General features: G+C 32.6%; 3 protein-coding genes across 3 annotated transcripts; 2 read left to right on the top strand and 1 right to left on the bottom strand.

The window, feature by feature from the left end:
• Positions 1-1594: 1594 nt before the first annotated feature.
• LOC128177521 (uncharacterized) lies at positions 1595-10864 on the top strand. The gene is made up of 10 exons (XM_052844250.1): positions 1595-1828; positions 3016-3342; positions 3446-3552; positions 3722-3905; positions 3988-4093; positions 8891-9066; positions 9636-9962; positions 10079-10185; positions 10364-10559; positions 10668-10864. Exons 1-10 carry the CDS (start codon positions 1660-1662, stop codon positions 10775-10777), a joined length of 1809 nt encoding a protein of 602 aa, XP_052700210.1. The 5' UTR covers positions 1595-1659; the 3' UTR covers positions 10778-10864.
• A 3808-nt stretch (positions 10865-14672) lies between these two features.
• LOC128168768 (sulfotransferase 1E1-like) lies at positions 14673-17249 on the top strand. The gene is made up of 5 exons (XM_052834915.1): positions 14673-15091; positions 16025-16351; positions 16470-16576; positions 16735-16930; positions 17057-17249. The coding sequence occupies exons 1-5, from the start codon at positions 14917-14919 to the stop codon at positions 17164-17166; spliced, it is 915 nt and encodes a 304-aa protein (XP_052690875.1). The 5' UTR covers positions 14673-14916; the 3' UTR covers positions 17167-17249.
• A 719-nt stretch (positions 17250-17968) lies between these two features.
• Positions 17969-23463, bottom strand: LOC128168761 (uncharacterized). Its single transcript, XM_052834901.1, has 5 exons — positions 22942-23463; positions 22647-22802; positions 21956-22097; positions 20880-21062; positions 17969-18213 (listed from the first exon to the last, which is right to left on the bottom strand). The coding sequence occupies exons 1-5, from the start codon at positions 23460-23462 to the stop codon at positions 18007-18009; spliced, it is 1209 nt and encodes a 402-aa protein (XP_052690861.1). The 5' UTR covers position 23463; the 3' UTR covers positions 17969-18006.
• Positions 23464-23948: the final 485 nt, after the last annotated feature.

Raw genomic sequence — 23948 nt, 5'->3', positions numbered from 1 at the left:
CCTCATGAAAGAGGGCGGGAACTTTCTTTTTTTTAAACAAACTGAAATTCCCTTTACCTCAGTATGCTTTGTGCCAAGTCTGACTAAAAAATTGGCCAATTTGTTTTAAAGAAGAGGAAGAAGTAACAAGAGGACCAAGGGCCACATCGCTCACCTGAGGAACAATAAGTATAAAAAAAATCAGCTTAATAAATATCTGGACAATGTACAATAATACATGTAGATCCTGTATAAATAAAATCCATTTTCCCCCTGGATATTCTTATGTTTATAATCATCAGTCCCTTTTCTAACAGGATGATTTTATAGTCGTATTACATGTTGAGTATTGCAGTTCTCAAAAAGATCCTTAACAATTGTTTATATATGGGATATAAACCTACATCAAACTCTGAACCTTCTTGTGAGGCCGAAGAATTGTCCTGGGGCCAAAGTCTTAACAATTATAAAGAATCATCTGGCTGATTAGTTTCTGAGAAGAAGATTTTTAAAGTTTTACTCTATATATTCCTATGTTAAAACTTGACCCCCCCCCATTGTGGCCCCACCCGACCCCTGGGGATCATGATTTTCACAACTTTGAATCTACACTACCTGAGGATGCTTCCATACAAGTTTCAGCTTTCCTGGCTGATTAGTTTCTGAGAACAAGATTTTTAAAGATTTACTCTATATACTCCTATGTTAAACTTGTACGCGCCATTGTGGCCCCACCCTACCCCGGGGATCATGATTTTCACAACTTTGAAGGATGCTTCCACACAAGTTTCAGCTTTCCTGATTTTATGGTTCGTGAGAACAAGATTTTTGTATATTTCTCGAAAATTTTCATAAATTCTTAATTATCTCCCTTTGCAAAAAGGTGTGATCCTTAATTTTCACAACTTGGAATCCCCTTAGGCTAAGGATGCTTTGTGCCAAGTTTGGTTGAAATTGGCCCAGTGGTTCTTGAGAAGATGTTGAAATTGTGAAAAGTTTACAGACAGACAGACAGACGGACGGACAGACAGACGGACAGACAGACGGACGACAGACAAAATATGATCAGAATAGCTCACTTGAGCTTTCAGCTCAGGTGAGCTAGAATAGCTCACTTGAGCTTTCAGCTCAGGTGAGCCAAAAAAATGGGAAAAGTTTACAGAGACAACAACGAGATCGACGCTAACGACAAGGATCGACGAAAACAGACAATGGAAAAATAATGTTTGCATTTATTGATTGTGTGTTCCTGTTAATATCGTTTTGAAAAGTGGACACTGTTATTTAAGATACACGGTTTTCAGCAAAAGGCCCTCACGCTTTTTTAAAAAAGCGATGATATTGTCTTTTATTAATTAACAGTTTTTAATTGTTAATGATTCCATGATTGATTATGATTAGTCATGGACTCAATGACAATTAAAAATTGTTAATTACTAAAGAACACTAGCATAAGAATGCCAGAACAACAAACGAAATATTGACATCAGCAATACTTAAGTTAACTCCTTGCTTCCTTCAGTGGTGCATTCCGATAATGCATGTCTTATTCATCGAGCATTTAATCTAGGAGCAAGCGTGCACGAAAAGCGTGGGGTCAAAAACTAGAATTATATCATTCTATTTATAGTATAGCGTTTTCAGTTGTTCAGGGTTTTAATTTGGAACAACGAAACCAGGATGGAAGAGAAAGATTCTAAGCCAAGAGAGTCTGGACCTGTTATTTTTGATGGAATGGTCTTGCCCCCTTTCCCTCCTTTAGTACAAGATGCAAAGAAACGATTTGAAGAAATAAGGAATATGGAATACAGGAAGGACGACATCATATTAGCCATTTATCCTAAATCAGGTAGGACTATTTTTTTTTAAACATGGAGCTGTACGTTTACAAACCCTGGGTGGTCAACAAATCCATCAGATTTAACTTAAATGTTATATATGATTAAATCAGCTCTAAAGCAATATTTAGTCTAGAAAAACTCGATAAATTGGATTTAGTATTATCCTATATCTGTACTTAGATCTTCTTCAAAAAGATATAAAAACGGTCTAAAAATGACCACGGCCACCCAACTCTTTAATGCCTGTTATATCTGTCCTATAGAAGGTAAATGTTATGCTTGTCCAATGCATATAAAAGTATAATACGTGTATTCTTAAGATAAAATCAGTTACATAATTTCCTATTAACACAAGCACTGTGTCTGCGGTTACCTGGTTTATTTGGTTTTAAAGTTTTAAAGACACTCTAATCAGTTACCTATAGATGTTCATTCTTAAATACTATGGACAGAGAAAGTTCTCATTTTATATATGTTCTGTAGTTAACTAAATGAACGGTGAAAAAATTAATTATACTCGTAGTTTAGTTAGTAGACGGCTGCTGTTGAGAATTACAGATTAACGCAATAATCAAGTATTATACTTTTCCATCTTTTAGAATAATATTTCGGACTTTTTCATACAAAGTAGTTCCCAAAAATAAATTGAAACACACTTTACTGACACTATTTTTAGTAATTTTTTTTACTTATTCAGAAGATAAAGAAATTCTTACATCATCCAAACATCTCCCTCGCTTCTTTAAAAAAAGTTAATAATATTAAATCCTGACCCCCAAACTACTTCACACTGGGAAAATTCCTGCATATTAACCTGTTCCTGATTTCTTTGTTTTGCTTTGATTAAATTATCTTTTAAAATGATAGTTATTTATCGTTTAAAAAATAATTTCTATGGTGATTCATATTACTTTTATATAACTATTGCCATTATAATGTGACCCTTACATAAATGCATTTATTTATTACATGGGATTCATTTTACATAACATGGGCTTTATTTTACATTGGTTTTTAGGAACACAATGGGTGTTGGAGATTTTTTACAACAAGTTAACTTTTTAATCAAATCTCATTTTATTGATATTTTCATTATTCAAACAGTATGTGTATATATTCTTTTTCATTAACACATTGATAAATTGAAATAAGAAAATAATTGATATTTTGTATGTAACAATCGTTTCCTTTTTAGGAACACATTGGGTATGGGAGATAGTCTCCATGTTACTGAAACAAAAGGCAGAATATTCAAAGATTCCAAAAGAGTTATTTTTTCTGGAAGCCATGCCAGATTTGAGCATGGTAGAAAGCATGGAGTCACCTCGAGCTGTAAATACCCACCTTCCTTACAGATGGCTCCCAAAACAACACATTGAGAATGGCGGGAAAATTGTTCATGTGGTCAGAAATCCAAAGGACGTTTGTGTATCGCTGTATCACCACATGAAAAGTTCAAAGGAAATCGGCGAAATCAAAGACTTTAAAACTGTTTACGGAATGATGTTCTTAAACCAAAAAGGTTGGAGAGAGAGAGAGAGAGAGGGAGAGAGAGAGAGAGATGTTTGATAAATTTTTCATAAATATGTTCAATTGATACCAATTATTTTTCACCGTTTTTATAGAAAAATTAACGGACGGATGGTTCAAGTACGAAAAGGATTTCGAGGAAGCAGAAAAAAATGACACGAGAGGAGCTATATTCACGGTACATTATGAGAGCTTAAAAAAGGTATGATTCTCGTACATGTTACAAATTTTTTTGCAATTTTAGTTTAAATCAATAAGTATTACTTTTATGTAGCCTATTGATGACATTTAAAATAATATATTATATTAAAATGCCTCCTTTAAGCATTTCATGAATATCACTGTTATAATTATTTTGTTTTTATCCCCAGAATCCAATACCAGAAATCAGTCGACTTGCCAACTTTCTGAATATCAACGTAAAGGCCGAAGAGATAGCTGATATAGCAGATAAATGTAGCTTTAAAAAATTGAAGCTGGCAGATGAAACCATTAAAGACCATTCAGGACTAGGGGATTTTGTTGACAGAGATAAACAGTTTGTGTATAGAAAAGGTCAGATAGCTTATAAAATATACCAGTTTTACTTTGAGTAAGTAATAAAACATAGTATTATAATATTTTTAATTTGTTTTAGGAGAAATTGGTGATTGGAGAAACCATTTTACCGTTGCAATGAATGAACAGTTTGATGCAATTTACAAAGAAGAAATGAAAGACTCTGACATTCAAACTCAGTTTGAGTGATGACGTAAGAAGCATGGATAACGGATCTTGCTGCAATATCGACACACATTATACGATTACCTCCAATATCCTCCGAATTGATCATGTATATAATTATAGAGACAAACCAAAGAAATGAACATTCTATGGACCTCAGAAAATCCAATATAAGACGGTCGTTTATATTGAGTCTGGTCTGCAATCGGAATAAAGTTGGTTATATTTTTTGGCATAACGTTGGCTATCGTATAGATCAATAATGCAAAAACAAACAAGTTAATTCATCTTTGGTTTTTGTCAGATTCAGCTTAGTTTATTACTAGTTCATTCACTATTAATATACGAGGTAATGTGCATGTCATCTTACGAAAAATAACCCATCACTGAAAGGTGTTGATTACTAGGATATGTTTAAACAAAATATAAGAAAACAAAGAAAAAAAGAATAATTACAAATATAGTATCTGTATACATTTATATATTGATAATTTATATATAGAAACTTTTTTTGTATAAAAACAAATTTTGGCATTCACAGGTAAGTTTAGTTTGCATCAAAACGTAGATAAAAGCATATGAATATATTCTTAATACATGAGAACAATGAGACAGTATAATATAAACTACAATTATATCATAGAGTTGATATTTTGTGATTACAATATTTTTTCCGTAAGTGGTTTTTAAAGTATATTTGATCATACATGTATAAAAGAAACCATTATGGCGTCACGATTGAAAATACTATTATATAACATAGGCGTATTTAAAAGCATTTGCGAAAATTGGTTCGATACATTACACACTGACATTCAAATAACTGTACATGCAATACTTAAAGTCAAATTTTAGCCTCAACACATAATCATTTAGTCTTTTTTTTTTTTTTCAAAGATCTTTAGCTCAAATTGTTGAGACCAAACATCATTTCTTATAGAGTTTGTAGGTAACAAATTCAAAATATTTTTTGAACTAGTTACCATAGATACATTATCATAATAGCCCTTGTCTTAAACCAGCAGATATTTTAACTGTTCATCGAATCACACATAAGTTGCAAAGAACACGAAAGACAATAGACTTAACAGTTTATGTTCGGTGGTGCTACTGCATCTGTCGCGAGAAATTCCGGGAAGAAAAATTTAAAAAGACACGGACAAAGGCGATTAAGCGTCTACGACTTCCTGACTCACAGAAAGCATTGTGCATGTTTGACGTATTCAGGGCGCAGATGGGAGAAGATTTTATAAATGATTTAAAGAAAAAGGTTAATATATGTATTGTGTTCGTGCCCCCAAGTTGTACCGACCGACTACAGCCGATGGATTTGACCGTGCAAAAAATCGTCAAAGACAAATTAAAAGAACGCTTTCAAAAATGGTACGCCAATCAAATATCAAAACAGCTGGAGAACAGTAACACTGACCAAACTTTGACACCCGTTGATCTGAGACTTTCATTTCTAAAGCTATTGTCGGCAGAGTGGCTTGTCCAAGTTCATGCTGATATCAAATCCGACAAAACCTAATCTACAAAGGGTTTGAGAAAAGCGGGATCGCTGAGGCCGTCGGCTACAAGTTTCCATCATGTGAACAGTGATCTACATGTATAGTGTCCGTTGATTATAGTTACATTGTGCATAAAACTGATCTCCTTTTAAATGGAGTTATCTACTGAAGTATTTGTATCTTGTCATTTTAATAGTTATAAAAGAAATTTGCATGCTTGTATGAATACTAATATTTTACAATAGTATTTTGTATTAATACGGAAATAAAAACGCTACAATAGTGTGAGTTTGGTTCTCTAGTTTACGTTCCCTAAGGCAAATCCGGTAAACATATATATATATATATATATATATATATATATATATATATATATATATATATATATATATATATATATACACATGTATATTTTTTGGTGGTCTAATGTAACCGCAGAAATTGAAAACGCAGAATATAATTTGATACTTTTTAGGGGTTAAACTGCAAAAATTTCAAGCCGCAGAAAATACCCGTTATACGGTATACATAAAGATGCCAAAGATAAATTCCCTATTTTATATTATTTAATTTCATGTACTGCAGTTTTCCTTCCTTTATTTTTACATATCTACAACGAGTCATTGCTCATTACACACGGAGTGCTGTTATTTTCACAAATATTCAACTTTTATCTAGAAAGTAATAAATAAACTGAGGGGAGAAACTATGTTTTACAAGAATTTATAACACAAGGACAGGCATTACAAGAGAACTAGAAGTTTCACCGGTAATTACACCTAACAACAGCAACATACCAATGTAAGTTCCATGTCATATCAAAAAAGCAAATATCAAAGTCTTGTTCCTTATTTTGAAAACAAATATCTATCTATCTATCTATCTATCTATCTATCTATCTATCTATCTATCTATCTATCTATCTATCTATCTATCTATCTATCTATCTATCTATCCACAGTCTTTCATTAATCAAAGAAGGGGCAAGGGATTATTCTAGGGTATTATCCCTTCCTTCGTTTATTGCATCTCGACAACAACCATATACATGTACACATGTATATCGTTCATTAATGTAAAAAAAACCCCCAGTTTCCGAGATAACATGAGCAAGAATATTACTCTGGGAACCCCTGCTTACCTGCTTGTTTAAGCTTTTTACTTTCAGGAGAAACATACGCCTCTGACAACAACCATCCATCTTGCTCTGTTGTGTGCTGCTTTTCCAGTTGGTACCACTTGTGTTAAAACATTCCTCCGCCACCTGTTCATTGGTCTGCCCTATGGATTTGGTCTTTTTTCCCTTCTCGTTTCCACTGGAGGGTCTCTCGAAAGATGGAAGGAAATGTATGTTTCCTTAAGGTCCGGCAAATCCATCGCCACATGTTTTGAATTCCACGCCCTACTGGGTGTTGAGGTGTTCTCTACCATAAGCCTTCGTTTTGAATTTTGACATGCTATCGGATGTTAGAATTTGCACCATCATCTGCTGATGAAGACTTGATTTTTTCCTTAAACCTTTGGTTGTTCTTTAGGTTTCTTATCCTAAGAGCATTGCTTCACATATATTGCTGATCAAATTGAAGTGGCATGGGACAATATTAATGTGAATAAAAGTACACATAAATCAAAGTATTTTCACTGGTTTAGAAATTTCAAATTTTACAGTATTTGACCAATAAATATGTTTTAAGATTTTTTTGGGAAAGGTAAAAATTATAAAAGCCCAAGCGGGATTCAAACTCATGACTTACATATTCGTAGTTAACGTTCTAACCCATTACGTTGTTAGGTACTGATTTTTGTAAGTAAAATATTTATAAAAATTACTTGGATTTATTATTTTTTTCTTTTTGAATAACGTCAGAATATGGAGGGCGTTATAATTACTTCCACCGTGTCGTTCTGTTAGATTTTCGGGCTAGGTTGTTGTATGGTGTTTGCTTGGAGCACTTTGGTCTTCTTAAGGTGGAATCACGTCATCACAAAATAGCTGACCGCTGATCGAAACATCTCGTTTTATTCAAAGGATTTTATCGACTTAAACATGTGGTGCTATTCAATCATAATATATATTCTGAGCCCGGATTCTGGTGTCATTCTGTCCTCTACAGCAAGTTTTCCCCGTATCTGTTGATGATTGTGGGATGTTTGGGTGATATCATCTGCAAAATCCAGATCAAGTTGTAAGAATAGTCTATTGAATTTCTTGTGCTTATTTATGGTAGCTTGGTTTATAATCAACTACTAAGTGCAACAGCGTTGGTGGGAGTGGGCATCCTTGTCTTAACCTTGTGACAATGACGAAGGCTTATGTTAGTGCTCCTTCATTAATCATGCATTCAAGTGTTAGTATTTTTAATGATGTTAATAAATTTGTCGATAATACGACAGTACTTCATTAGATTCCACAGTGTTTCTCTGTCCAGACTGTCAAATGATTTCTCCAAATCAACAGAGGACATACATGTAGAATAGTAACTTGAATTCTTTGGATTATTCTCATTTAATTCTCAATATTGCTATTAAGTCAGCATATGATCTGCTCTCTGTCTCTCTCTCTCTGTCTCTGTGGATACTTACATAGATATATAGATAGATAGATAGATAGATAGATAGATAGATAGATAGATAGATAGATAGATAGATAGATAGATAGATAGATAGATTTAACATAAAAAGTATACGATTTCTCCGATGGTCTAATCATAACAGTCCACGTATATATATATATATATATATATATATATATATATATATATATATATATATATATATATATATATATATCGGTAAAATTACAAGCTATGTACTTATTCCAGCATTACCCCCCCCCCCCCTCCTCCAAAAAGGGGCTTACATTTGTAACACATGTAGGTGATGAATTATCATCGAATTAATGCTTTTTATTTTTATCAAATTAGAATCGCATATCTATGTTATATCCAGGAATCGTTTAACGTAGTCAAAATAATATTCAGGATTCTGTTTGGTAGCCTCACCGTGACCCTGTTCAATAACCAATATAAGATACATTTATAATATTCTAAATCTTGAACTATATTCTATTTCTTCTCGTAAAATGTGCGTTCTGATAAGATAAAACAGTAATCACATCTATTGCTGATTCATCGTGCATCTTATCAAGGAAAACATCTTATCTTACCTTAGTTTATTGACTATGCCTGTACGTAATCCGTACAAGTTAGACGTACGTGTCACAAAGTAGATCTTCATCTGATTTATTTAAGAGTAGCAAATCTTGGAGTCGTACACACGGACACTGGGTTTTCATTGCAACAGCTAAATCATGATGGACAAGAACGATTCTAACTTCAGACAGACTCAACCGATTATGTTTGATGGAATGGCCTTACCTCCTTTCCCTCCTCTATTACAGGACGCAAAGAAACGATTTGAGGAAATAAGGAATATGGAGTACAGGAAGGGCGACATCATATTAGCCATTTATCCTAAATCAGGTAAATCGCACAAACAAGCAATAAAATATATACCTGATTATTCTATACATCCTGTGTTATGAAAATAATCATAAAAGAAATTAAATGATTGTTTTATTTAGGTTATGCTATGGAAGGGGTTATCAAATGTAATTATATAAACCCAAGACATATCAAAATCATACATGTGCTACATGTATTCTTTATGTATTAAACGCATCCAACGTCCCCAATATCATCAGCCATTGAGACTTCGGCTCCGTAGTCCAGTGTAATTGTATATATTGAAGAAGTGTTTCTGAAATACAGATTCACAAGTATATATCTGTAATTTATACAACAAACAAAAGCTATATTCATCTTTATTGTTGTAGGTATGATACAAATATATATCTTTATCACTGTTGCAAGGGGTTTTATCATACAATTGTTTAGGTGAGGGGGGGGGGGGGTATACAAATATTAATTATACTCTGATTGAAAAAAAGAAATATGCATCGATTTTTTTTTAATGAATGGTTTATAAATAGACACTAAGTAATAAATAAATATGTTACAAATTCAATGCATTAATTTTATTTCCCTTCTAGGAACACACTGGGTGTGGGAGATAGTCTGTATGTTACTAAAACAAAAGGCAGAATATTCAAAAGAACCAAAAGAATTATTCTTTCTGGAAGCCATGCCAGATTTGAGCATGGTAGAAAATATGGAGTCACCTCGAGCTGTAAATACCCACCTTCCTTACAGATGGCTCCCAAAACAACACATTGAAAATGGTGGGAAAATTGTTCACGTGGTCAGAAATCCAAAGGACGTTTGTGTATCGCTGTATTACCACATGAAAAGTTCGGAAGAAATCGGCGAAATCAAAGACTTTAAAACATTTTATGAAACCGTGTTCATGAACCCAAATGGTAAGAGAGAGAGAGAGAGAGAGAGAGAGAGAGAGAGAGAGAGAGAGAGAGAGAGAGTAAGAGAGATGAAAAGAGTGAGAAAAAAACATACTACTGAATTATCCATTGTTTTGTAGCAAAATTAATGGATGGATGGTACAAATACGAGAAAGATTTCGAACAAGCTGAAAAAAATGACACGGGTGGAACTTTTTTTACTGTTCATTACGAGAGCTTGAAAACGGTAACTGTTTCAAAGGATTTCTAAGGATTCAAATTGATATAAAAAGGCATTTCCTGAACATATTAGACACTGAAAATTTAAATTGAGATAATGCATATTCATGATTGAATACACTGTACTAGCACGTGAATTGCGATTTTTCTCTACTGGCATTTATATTTTTTTCTTCTACTTCCAGAATCCAATAACAGAAATCAGTCGACTTGCCGAATTTCTGAACATCAACCTAAAGGACGAAGATATAGCCGAGATAGCTGATAAATGTAGCTTTAAAAAACTGAAACTCGCAAATGATACCATAAAAGACCATTCCATACTGGATATAGGTGAAAAATCTATTGGTGAAAAAATTAAAGAATTTATGTATAGAAAAGGTAAGGCAGCTCTAATACTAAAGTAGTGAAATTAAAGTTCATATATAAGATATCAAATAGTTTCAGTGCTCAAAATTAAAAAAAATATATAAACGTGTTGTTTTTTAGGGGAAATTGGTGATTGGAAAAATCATTTTACCGTTGCAATGAATGAACATTTCGATGCAGTTTACAAGGAAGAAATGAAAGACTCCAACATTAAAATTCAGTTTGAGTGATGACTTAAGAAACATGCGTGACGGATCTTAACGCAATATTGATACACAGAATAGCATTCATTTTCGCCAATAAAATTTATAGTTCAACATGCTTTTTCCTTGAGAGACACTAGTACATGTGTTCTAGAATTTTGAAAATTACAAAGCCAATGTTATTGCGTTCACGTGCTAAGTTTTATCTATATTCCGACAAGTCAGTTTACTCTTTTAATGTTATAGCATTACGAGAGTCAAAAATGGATTATGTAAATACGACAATCAAGGTCAATAAATACCGGTGTGCAAAATCATAAGCTATTCCTTGGGTATGGCAAACTGTCCCAAACATAATAAAAACGAAATATAATAATTATTGCGTTTGATTCTATTTGATTATTATTGTTAAATAGTCATTTTTGTTCCAATCATTAGAAACGTAGGAAACGTTTCAGGAAAGTTATTATCAGTGTTTTTGAACTCACACTACACGTTACAGTTCATGTCTTCCCGCGAAAAATACTCATTGATAAAGAAGTCATTATAAACTCATCAACAGAAATTGACATACAAATGAAGAAGTTGCTTGCAAATAGTGTTTGTTCATATACATGCATACGTATCATGTGAATAATGGGTTGGTGCAGGGATAAAATTTTGACATGCAAAGTGGATTCCAGCCTATATGTATTTTGCATCAAAAGGCAAATAACTGCATAGGTACATTGCACATGTACCTAGTACGGTGTAAATGTATTTCTAAATGCATGGAAACAATATTATTAAGGTGGTATGGGACACTTATCAATATTAATAACTCTTTGCGCTATGCAGTTAAGTAACGTTGTTTTGAAAGAAACAAGTTATAAAAATATCCTTCATTTTATTATTTCGATAGGAGCTACGTCACATATGGAGTGTTCTGTATCACCTTAAAAGAACTGCAATTTTTCTCATTAGTTAGTGTTTTGTGAGCACGTTAGAATATATTTGTTTCTATTAAAAATGTATTTACAGTATTTGTTTACAAGCTAGCGTATTCAATCACTTTTTGAAAGAATCTTTTTTTAAATTAATTTAATGTATGCATATGAAAAGAACAAAAAAATATTGCTAAACGATTTAATGCTATAACAGACGCACATATAAAATATTTGCAACACTTTGGCTTCACACATCATACAAGGATAATCAAAATACTGCACATATAATATTCGGTCAAACTATCACTCCAAACACATAATTAAATAAATTGAGACACTAACATCTTTGAATCGTTGAAATAAAAGAAGTATTTCTTGTAGAAAACCACTTCAAAATGCCTTAATTTTAATTCACAATTTTCATAAGCACAAATATTGCAATAGCTCTCTAATTGACATATACCTGCCAATAGTGAATGATAGAGATATACATAAAGCACAGAAAAATTCGCCTTATTGAAGCTCCATCTCCGCCCCGGTCAGGGTTTGAACTTATGACCCCTGGAACCTATTATCCTAGCAGTGAACGGCCACGTGCACCGCACTAACCACTCGGCCATCTAAGCAAAACAAAAGAAATCTTGCTTTCGATGACGAACGGAACCTAGCGCACTGGTTGTTCACTACACAGTCGTTTGAGATACAGGTGGAATACAGTTAAAAGACAATTAGAGAGGATCGGGATGATACACATTGCATAGATATATACATACAATAAGCATTGCAATAACTCTCAAATTGACACATACCTCCCCATAGTGATGATCTAGATATGTTTAAAATAATCCAAACGATAAGCGATTCAACTTTCTTTTAGAAAGTAAAGAATAGATTGTAAGGAGAAACAATGTTTTACTAGTATTTAAAACACAAGGACAGGCACTACAAGAGAGTCGCAGACGTATCTACAGAAAAGAAAATTAGAAGTTTCACCGGTAATTAGACCTTATAAAAGCCACATACCTATGTAAGGTCCATGTTAGATCAATAAAGCAAATATCAAAGTCTTAATTTTGCAACTTATTTTGAAAAGCAAATATTTTATATCTATCTATCGATCTATCTATCTATCTATCTATCTATCATCTATCTATCTATCTATCTATCTATCTGGAAGAGGTATTTTGAAATTTACTTAAAGAAGAGGCAATATCTGATTCAAAGTTACTATCCCTAATTTATGTATTTAATGCATCTTGACTTACCAGAAACCATATACATGTATTTATTTAGAAGTGTCGATAAAACAGTTTCTGACATATAATTAGGCCTATAATTACTCTGGGAACACATGCTTACTTGCTTGTTTAAGCTTTTTACTCCAGAAAGAAACATATGACACTGTCAACTATCCCCTCCATCTTTTTTCCGTCTTGTGCTAGCTTTTCCAGTCAGTACCACTTGTACCGTCTCTGTTAAAGCATCCCTCCAGCCTTTAGATTGCCCCCCCCCCCCCCCGGTGTAGGTTTCACTAGAGTGCCTGCCGGGTGTTGTAAGTTACTGTTTGCTTCCTTAATGTCTGGCAAATCCATCGCTACCTCTAGTTTGAATTTCAAGCTTATAGGTGTTAATATGTTTACTACCATGCCATAAGCCTTCGTTTTGTATTTTGACATTTGATGTTAGAATTCACTCCAACATTTGTTGATGACTTGTTTTTTCCTTGTGTTTTTTTTTTCCTTCGTTTTGTATTTTGACATTTGAAGTTAGAATTCACCCCAAACATTTGCTGATGAAGACTTGTTTTTTCCTTGTAAGCCATTTGGTGTTCTCCAGGTTTCTAATCCCTAGAGCAATAAATGTCTCATATAATAGAAAGGGTGTTATTTTATATCTTTGCATGGTGCTGTTCGCTTTCTATATATTACTCATCATATTAAATGTTGTTCTTGCTTTTCTTAATATGATTTTGATGTCCATGTCAGATTATCCGGTACTGTCTACTTCACTGCCAATGTTGAACATGTTAATGATGTTACTTCCTTCGTGTCGTACTGTTAAAATTACGATTATGGTTGTTGCATGGTGTTTGTTGGTGTACCTTGGTCTTCCTAATGCTTATTCTGGGCCCGGTTTCTGACGTGAGTCTGTCCTCCTCAGCAAATTTTCCCGCATCTGCTGATGATATTCGATGTTAAGGCGATATCATCTGCAAAATCCAGATCATCTTAAAAGCTGTGAGAATAGTGTCCACTGGACTTCTTGCGCCTATCCATGATAGATTAGATCATAATCAAGTACTAAGTGGAACAGCGCTGGTGAAAGTGGGTATCCTTGTCTTAGCTCTGTGAAAATGGCCAAGGATTCTGTTGGTTCTCCTTCATGAATTATGCGAATTTGCATTCCAGTGTTAGTATTTCTATGGATGTTAAAATTTTTAATTTGTTTGGAATACAACAGTGCTTCAATGAATGTCACAGCGTTTCGAATTCTCCGTCCAATTTATCAAATGGTTTTAAATTCTCGAAATCAACAGAGACGAGATAGAGTAGTAATTTAAATTCTTAGGAACGTTCTAATATAATTCTCAACATTCCTATTTGGTCAGCACATGATCGTTTTGTCTAAACCCTGCATGAAGTAGATGAATGAAGTATTAAATTTCTCTGATGGTCTAAATATTACAGTCCACACAGCAGTGAAATCAAAATAAAAGGTATAGTTATTCCAGTATAACCCCCCCCCCTAAAAAAAACAAAAAAAAGGCTAAGAAAAAAACCCTAAACAATCAACAAACAAACAAGCAAGCAGAGAAGATTGATTAAATATCAATGATTTAAATACTTCTACATGTATTTGTTTGAAAATCAGAATTACATGTTAATGTTATATCCAAAAGTTGGTTTACGTAGTCAAAGTGGATATCTGAGATTTTGGTAGCCCCCACTCCTCGTTAAAAAACGTCTTACTAATATTCTAAATCTTGAACTATATTCTATTTACTCTCATTACATGTAAATGTGCATTACGATAAGGAAAAAAAAACCAGTCAACACATTTATTGCAGAATCATAGTGCATTTTTGAGGAGAAATACCTTAGTTTATGAACTATGCGTTACCGTAATCCGTGCACGTAACGCGTAGGTCAAAAAGTAGAACTTCATTTGATTTATTTAAAAGAAATGAATTCAGCAGTCGCACACACATATACTGGTCTTGATTTGAACAACTAAATCAGGATGGACATTAACATGGACGAATCTAACTTCAGACAGACTCAACCGATTATGTTTGATGGAATGGCCTTACCTCCTTTCCCTCCTCTATTACAGGACGCAAAGAAACGATTTGAGGAATTAAGAAATATGGAGTACAGGATGGACGATATTATATTAGCCATTTATCCTAAATCAGGTAAATCTCACAAACAAAATGTTACAAGATTGTTCTATACATTCTGTGATATGAACGGAATCATTAATGTTAACACGTAGGTCCAAGATATACCAAAAATTACATGAACATATGTACCATCTCTCTCTCTCTCTATTATATATATATATATATGTTACGATATTATATATATATATATATATATATATATATATATATATATATATATATATATATATATATATATATATATATATAAAACAGCCATAAGGCCTTTGGCTAGGTAGTTCACGTTGAACTCTGTTGTATATATTGGATAGTGAAACATTGATATGAGCATGTATATTTCAAAGAAAAGTTATATTTATCTTTTTTTGGGAATATGGTATGATACGTTGAGAAAATATTTCTTCAGTATTTCAATTTTCATCATGCAGTTTTTTAAGGGGGTATTCGAAAATATTTTAAAGATTTGTTAAAATGTGAAAAAGTTAAAGACAAATTGATGCTAATAATTCAATAACTGTCGGAGTTAGCGTTTAAAAAAAACCCAGATCTCCTTTTTATCTAAATCGTTATACTATTTCGGAAGATTTAAGTTACTAATATACCAGAAATACTGTGGTTTCATCAATATTCGTTGAATACCAATTTTCGTGGATTTCGTTGTTAAGTTGATCCAAGAAATTAAATGTTCATTGAAGTGCAATTTTTATTAACAATTTGTATTGATAGGGTCACTGGCCACGAATTTACGTATCCTTGAAACTGTGATTTTCACTTTATCCACGAAAATTGATGCCCTTGAATATTAATGAAACCACAGTAATTATTTCACAATGGTTGAAAAACAAATCAATCATCATCCTTTACTTGAAGAATGGTTTATAATCAATACTTAGTAATAGGAATCATGTTACAAATTCAATACATTGATTTCATTTTCTCCTCTAGGGACACACTGGGTGTGGGAGATAGTCTGTATGCTACTAAAACAAAAGGCAGAATATTCAAAAGAACCAAAGGAGTTATTCTTTCTGGAAGCCATGGCAGATTTGAGCATGGTAGAAAGTATGGAGTCACCAAGAGCATTGAATACCCATCTTCCTCACAGGCTGCTCCCAAAGCAACACATTGAGAATGGCGGGAAAATTGTTCATGTGGTGAGAAATCCAAAGGACGTTTGTGTATCGATGTATCACCACATGAAAAGTTCAGAAGAAATCGGCAAAATCAAAGACTTCGAAACTTTTTATCATACTGTGTTCATGAATCCAAATGGTAAGAGAGAGAGAGAGAGAGAGAGAGAGAGAGAGAGAGAGAGGGTACACCATAAACTTTGCTATTCAGAATGAGGTTGGGATAAAAAAATGCTTATTAATTATCCATTGTTTTGTAGCAAAATTAATGGATGGATGGTTCAAGTACGAGAAAGATTTTGAACAAGCTGAAAAAAATAACACGGGTGGAACTATTTTTTCTGTTCATTACGAGAGCTTGAAAAAGGTAACTGTTTCTAAAGAATTAAAATACTATCAAAAGGCATTGCCTAAAAATATAAGACACTGAAAATTTAAATTAAGACAATACATGTACATGATTGGATAGTAACACGTAAATTTGGATTTTTCTATGGCATTTATATTTTTTTCTTCTACTTCCAGAATCCAATAACAGAAATCAGTCGACTTGCCGAATTTCTGAACATCAACCTAAAGGACCAAGATATAGCCGAGATAGCTGATAAATGTAGCTTTAAAAAACTGAAACTCGCAAATGATACCATGAAAGACCATTCCATACTGGATATAGGTGAAAAGTATCCTGGTGAAAAAATTAAAGAGTTTATGTTCAGAAAAGGTATTGCAGTTCTGATGTTAAAATTTTAAAAGTACGTGTATAAGATATCAAAATACACCGTAATTCAAAATTCAAGTACTTAAAATAAAGAAAGAACAAACTTATAACACTTTGTGTGTTTTTCAGGGGAAATTGGTGATTGGAAAAATCATTTCACCGTTTCCATGAATGAACATTTTGATGCAGTTTTCAAGGAAGAAATGAAAGATTCCAACATTCGAATTCAGTTTGAGTGATGACTTCAGGAACATGCATGACGGGCATTACCGGTTTTTGTCAGATAGAGCATTTCTAGTTTATTACATTTTCAACATACATGGAAAATAAGAAGTTACTTGCAAATATGGTATTAACAAATATGTAAACAGTGTATATTGTAATTATCATAAGAATAATTATAATAATTTTGTATGCAGATAAAAATATTTTGACATGCATGGTTTACTAGTATTTCATCTACATGTAATATGCATCAAAAGATCATAGGGCAAATCACCGCAAAGGTACAGGAAATTTTAAAAAGGAGCTGCAATGTATTTTCATTAGACTAAAGTTGAATAAATGATTTATGAGCATATAATATTTTTGTTTTGATTAGAGGTACCAAATGTATTTACAGTACCAGGTCACAATCTACCGTATTTGATCTTTATTTATTTATTGGATCATATGAAAGGAAGAAAAAATTCAATACTATATCAAAAGCATATCTAAAGCATTCACAACACTTTGGATAAATAATTCATATATTACTCAAGGATGTTCAATTGACTGTACATATACATTCAATATCCAATCCACTTATGGGCTCAAACACATACCTATATAAATTGTGACACTAAAATCTTCCACTCGAAATCTTTGAAATCAAAAGTCATTTCTTGTTCACTTTACAGGGAACCAGTTCAAAATGTAGTTTATTACATTCCACACTTTTCATTAAAAAAAAATAGAAATAAACCTATAGAATTTTAAGAGATATATTTACCTGAGTACAATGTATTGAAATACCACATTCATTAAATACAGTACGTCACAAAGATGGCAAACACTTTATTGACAAAAAATATCGAACACTATAAATGATTAAAAAAGTGTAGACTTTTAAGCCTACATAACAAACCAAGATGAAACATAGTCTCCAGGATTTCCTCTCGATCTTTACGAACCAAAATGTTGTATGGCTTTGAGTAATGAATGTAACTTTTCTCATTGTCAACCGGAGATCCCTCTTGGAGGCTTGACAGATGCTCTGTATTCATATCCAAACACGTAAAAATGATCTGGAATTGATATCGCATAGATATACATGTATGTAAAATATGAAATTCAATTAAGAGATTGCAAAATGAGTCTAGTACTGTTTATAATGTACGTTATTTTTGTAAGTAGTTATTTTTTTAACCTTAAAAAAAAATTCTTCATCATATTATTTGGTATTTGTTTTCTTAATTTTCAAGCCAAATAACTTCAAATCGAAATCCTAGAAAAAAAACCCAAGAGCCCCACAGGCCTTGGCATTCCAATTCAAAGATCATGAATTTCACAATTTTGGTGAAGGGCTTGATGGACAGCAAAGCCATGCATTCAATTTTTTTCCAACATGTGTAAAAGAAAAGGAGTTTTCTTTTATTTTGGCAATTTTTTGCAATTTTGGTCCTGCCCATGAGGCCGAAGAGAAGCTAAGAAAATAAATTTCACAATTCCTCTTACCCTAAGCTTTTAAAAAGTTAAAAACATGTATGTAAAATTGTTAATGGACAACGTAAGTCTTGAGATGACGGACGAAGACCCACAGCAAAATGCACCTGAGTGACTTAGGTGACCTAGCAAATACAAAGAAAAACTTTAGCATAATTAAATGTGTTGTGGTTTCATGTTGCCCCATCCAAAATCTTTCAACATCAATTGTCGATTGGAACAGTTTACACATCATATAAAACCGTATTTCCCTCCATCATGAAAACTGTGCACATGTATAAAAAAAATTTAAAATGCCACTGAATTTGTTTTTAATAGTTGCAAGATAACTTCCAGCAGATGAAGAGAGTATTCAGTTTATGTAAGGGAGGGGGGGGGGGGGTGTTTCATGCAAGCAATAAAATGGACATATATCTTAATTAACTACATGTACTACCTATGTATTATTGTGAATCAAGATTGAAGGTTTGGAATCATGTAGCTGCATAAAAGATAAACAATTCCATAAAAAAAAATTGTGGAAACGCTAAAAAAAGTGAAGTCACAATTAAGTTTGCAAACACTTTAACACTTACGGTACACACAGACTTGAATATCTACATAAAAAGATGAAAGGATGTTTGCACTCTTTAAAGATGGGTGGTAAAAAAAGCTAACAAACATACAAACATAAAATACAAGTAAACCCCATTGAAACAAGAGGAATAATACAGCCCTGTTAAAAGAGCCATGGAACGATATTCAATAACAATGGTTATAATACTGTCTAGTAAATTTGATGTAATTGATTTTCAATTTAAACTATTCATCCAATCAAAAAGTAAGTTAAATGATTTTTTAATGAGATTATAATCTGCTTAATTTGATGAAATATAATTCTTTGAATACTTAATACCCTAAAATGGTACAGTAGTTAATTGGTGTGTTAGGTGTCATTAAAATTTAGAAGACATTGACTTGTCAATGGTCATATTGGTCATAAAGAATGCTACTTTAAAGTAGTAACCTGTAAGCTTTGGAATTTTACAGCTTCAGTCTCAATAACCATGGGAACAAACACCCTTAGCGACAACTGTATGGTGTTTTGCTACCTTTTACATTAATGAGTATCAATGCACAATGCCAATGCAGTATTTTATCCATCATCAAAACCCCAGGGCCAATTGATTGTTTCATTCTATAGTCTGTCTCAAGTTATTGCCTCCATCAATGTTTGATGATTTTTAATAAAAATACACTTACCTGAGAAGGAAATACAATTGAAATCGATGAAAGGGAATATATCCAAGATATCTTCATTGAACAATTATCCCTTTTCACTCATTAAATTTCACAGGAATGAAAACAATTTTCTTACGTACATATGTAGATTTGTAATGGGAAATTTTTACATCTTCTCTCCATTCGGAATACACTCGGAATATATTGCGCAATTTTTTAACATTATCATCCGGGCTTATTAATGGCTGATGCAATGCAAAATCTCCGTAGACTTTCAATTTTTGGATGTGTATTGAAACCTGAAGCGGTAGAGGGGGCATTTCAAAACAAGTAATCTGGACATTTTTCATATTAGTGGATGAACATAGATGAGCACAAAGGTATTTACTATTATTGAAATATCAAGCAAAAAGTGGTGGAAGCAAAAACTTGGGACAGAGTATAGTTTAGGCTTTCTCACTTACCACAGCTGTGCATTTGCCTGCATGTCTACCAGGTAATTACTCTTGGATCAAAAGAGTCCTGTTTTCTATAATCCCAGACCTTTTAGTCATTAATTTTACAATTTTACTCCTGTGAATTTGTATTATTTATAAGCTCAATAAAAAAACACAAAAATAACCATGTAAATGGAATTAAGACATCCCATTCTCATATTATTCTGTATTTTTTCCATAAATTCTGCAAATACAGTGTAGCTTGCATTATTCAGATTCAACTTCACAAAAGTGTAGTTTAATGTTTCCCACTAAAGAAAAAATCCAACCACTTGGCACCAATAATCTTTTGAAGCATTAATTAGCAACAGAATTAAAAAAAAAATAATAATGGCATATTCACATACGATTATTTCGAGAAAAAAGCAAATATAGCAAGTGTCCAAGAAAATTTCACATATGCCAAGTAACAAGTTGTATGTGATAGGCCAGCTGCAATTGAATTGAACTGCTTAACACTTTAAACATGATAAATATAGGTCAGTGTATTATCAATAGGAATGTCTGTTAATATAGCTGATGTAACTTACCAAGGTCTTTATACAGATGATACCAAGGTTTGTGCTCTGTAAGGCAGACTTTGTAGACTCCACCAGCAGCTCTCCCCCATGCTGCCCCATCAAGCTGTCAACTGACTGCCCCTTTAACTTTAGGTTTCTGATATCAAATTCAAATGCAGTGTTTTCTTCCTTTGCTAGTGACCACATTTTTACCTGAGTGAAATAAAAAACCTTATTTGATTTTATTTAAGGAAGAAGTCTTATCTGCTTTACAACTTGTCAAAAAGTAAAATTGATTAAAAGTTCATTAAATGAAGATGAAAGGAAATTAAGAAATCAAATTTTTCTTTCTTTTTTACTATTATACAACTTGGCATAGAAATAGTACCGTAATCAAAGTGTAGAATCTAACAAGGACTTTATTTTTGGCGGAACATTGGCATAGGAAAATATCACATTTTTCAATTCAAAATTGCTATAGATTCATGAGTTTATTTAGCATTTTTACAACAATAACATTAATGTTTGATTTTTACAAATATATTTGATTTTATGAGTGACTTAGAACTTTAACTGAGTCACATTCATGTGACTTTAACTTTGACACCTAAAACCTGTAATGTACTAAACAAAACTTAATTCTTTTAATGTTGTTTTGCAGTCTGATTTTATAGTGTAAGAATAATGGTAAAAATGCTTCAGTATAACATGCAAAGGCTATAAATATAATTATGATATCATGCACACTATTTTTTTTCATTGAAAACCTTAATTTGCCTTAGAAGTAATGTTCAAACATTTTACCAGAATTTATTATACCGGTAATTAAAAAAATGAAAATAATCTATATTTGTAAGCATTTAAGAATTATGAATACATTTAACGGCCAATTCTAAAAACCTGTAATAGCTACTAATTCAAGTTCTTTTGACAAAATCAATTCTTCCATCGCCTTTATTAGTTAAGATTTTCAAGTGTTTTTAAGAGTAAGTCTTTTCACATTTACTGTAAAACAGAGAAATTATACTATTAAAAGCAAAACAAACCAACCCCAAAAAACCAATCAGCTTAAGATATTTTAAAACAAGCACTGCTTTTCTTCATACCTCCCCAATTGTTGCTGTGATTACAGAGACACCTCTTTCTTCTGCTGAGCATTTCCTCTGCATGCTGAATCTTAGATCAGGTACACTAGATGTCTCTACTCCATACAGGTCAAGCTGCATCTTTGCTGTTGCATCTCCCCTTCTGATGAATTTGAATACATTAATTACAGTACCAGTGTAGGTAGATACATTTGACTTTACTAGATTCTTACATGGGAAACAATATGTCACCTAATGTGGAGTTGCACAACTGTACAGCAGCTTCCTATTAACTTCATAAACTTATGTCAAACAAAAAATATATATATTGAACTGAATCCAGATACTTTCATGTTTTGAGAATACAAAACTACAGAAAATATTAGACAGAGCAATGTCATATTTATGCTTATAATAAATTAACCAATACATATTGTCATATACAGAAGCAGATGCTTTAATAGTAACTTATCAGTCCTATGAGTAAAATACACTGCAAATGTGGAAAACAAAATGAATGAATTTAATTTGGAACTGGCAACATTTGTTTACATAATCTCTCTCTCTCTCTCTCTCTCTCTCTCTCTCTCTCTCTCTCTCTTCAGATAATTTTTTCAATTTATTTCATTTATCGAAAACTTTCATGTTTTTGTCATTATAAATGTTGTTCTTGAATGAAATAAATAAATTCATTAAAAAAAAATATTCTTACACGGGACTCAGTAGAAAAATCCTGGTAAAATATGTAAGAAGCTGACAAAATTCTCCCTCCACTCCAAGCCTCCTGTCAAAGCTAAGGTCTTTTATCATTTGTGAATAATACTGAACATATTCGACTATCCCAGCATGCCAAATGCTAAAAATATGCCTGTAAATACATGTATATAAGATGCATATGTGTAGTTTATGTATAAACAATTGATATTTGATTTGATGCATTTTATCTGAGACTTTAGAAAAACCGATTGTTCTGTACATGACCATGATGATAATAAATTATAAAGTACCTGGAAATAATATCTTCTGATTTCATTGTCAATGCAATTTCCTCTTTGATTTTTGTCATTGCATCTAAGCATTTTTCTGTTTCCTTTTCTAATGCCATGCACTTTATCATGTTCATTTTAGAAAATTCCTCATCAACATCAAGGCTCTGCAAACATCTCTTTGTCGATTCTACTAGGGTTTCCTTTATTTTAAGTAATTTAGTCCATAAAACAGCATGTTCTTCAAGTCCTTTCACTGCTACAGAGTGCAGATCTCTAAAAGCTGAATTGAACAGTTTGGAAAGTTCTGTTGCTTTTACGTCGTAGAGTATTCCATAAGACTCCAACAGTGAATTATCCCACTTTGAAACATGGTCTCCACAGCGCACATACTTAATACTGGTATCATTCTCGTCATTTGTCGATGATCTTCTTTTCCTTGTTCGAGAAGAAAGAGGAGAATCTGATGAAGATCCTGAGTCATACGAAGAATCCATTTTTATGATATTAAATTCAATATCTGTTTGTTTTTTTTTTATCATTTTTTACGAATCTTACTATCTGCAACCTTAGGACTAGGCCTGCCGCGCATGCGCGAAATTTTGTAAACATCCTGTAGTTCGAGTTTGTTCAGATAGAATCGAGAGTATGTCGGTATGTTATGCAACATCCATTTTAATGATATATTACACATAAACCTTATCTTAAATAATAAATAAACATTGTTGGTAACTCAGTGATCTATATAGTGTACCCTTTTCGATCTCGAATGACCCTGAACTTGTAATATTTATAACGTAAGCATAAACCAGGGACGTATACATGGTACATTCATCCTTTCATAAACGTAAGCATTGCAAGAAATATTATTATGTTTATAAGGCTTAATTTTGATAAGGGACTCGTGCATACACATACATTCCTTATAAATTAACAAGTAGAATGAAGAATAAGATATTTATTTCAAATAATGAACCCACAGGGTGTATAACAAACATAAAATATATTTGGAATTTGATGACATGACA

This window comes from Crassostrea angulata, chromosome 1 (assembly GCF_025612915.1).
Source record: "Crassostrea angulata isolate pt1a10 chromosome 1, ASM2561291v2, whole genome shotgun sequence".
Taxonomy (NCBI): Eukaryota; Metazoa; Mollusca; class Bivalvia; order Ostreida; family Ostreidae; genus Magallana; species Magallana angulata.
Note: the sequence above shows the minus strand (reverse complement) of the source record. Positions and strands in the feature narration are given on the sequence as shown.

Excerpts from the sequence above, each read along its gene's own strand:
- LOC128177521 (XM_052844250.1), top strand. The coding sequence starts at position 1,660 with ATGGAAGAGAAAGATTCTAAGCCAAGAGAGTCTGGACCTGTTATTTTT. Across the intron at positions 3,906-3,987 it reads ACAGTTTGTGTATAGAAAAG|GAGAAATTGGTGATTGGAGA; the intron begins GTCAGATAGCTT and ends AATTTGTTTTAG. Across the intron at positions 9,067-9,635 it reads AGCCATTTATCCTAAATCAG|GAACACACTGGGTGTGGGAG; the intron begins GTAAATCGCACA and ends TTTCCCTTCTAG.
- LOC128168761 (XM_052834901.1), bottom strand. The coding sequence starts at position 23,462 with ATGATAAAAAAAAAACAAACAGATATTGAATTTAATATCATAAAAATG. Across the intron at positions 22,803-22,941 it reads TCAGAAGATATTATTTCCAG|GCATATTTTTAGCATTTGGC; the intron begins GTACTTTATAAT and ends ATGTATTTACAG. Across the intron at positions 21,063-21,955 it reads TCACAGCAACAATTGGGGAG|GTAAAAATGTGGTCACTAGC; the intron begins GTATGAAGAAAA and ends TATTTCACTCAG.
- LOC128168768 (XM_052834915.1), top strand. The coding sequence starts at position 14,917 with ATGGACATTAACATGGACGAATCTAACTTCAGACAGACTCAACCGATT. Across the intron at positions 15,092-16,024 it reads AGCCATTTATCCTAAATCAG|GGACACACTGGGTGTGGGAG; the intron begins GTAAATCTCACA and ends TTTCTCCTCTAG. Across the intron at positions 16,352-16,469 it reads TGTGTTCATGAATCCAAATG|CAAAATTAATGGATGGATGG; the intron begins GTAAGAGAGAGA and ends ATTGTTTTGTAG.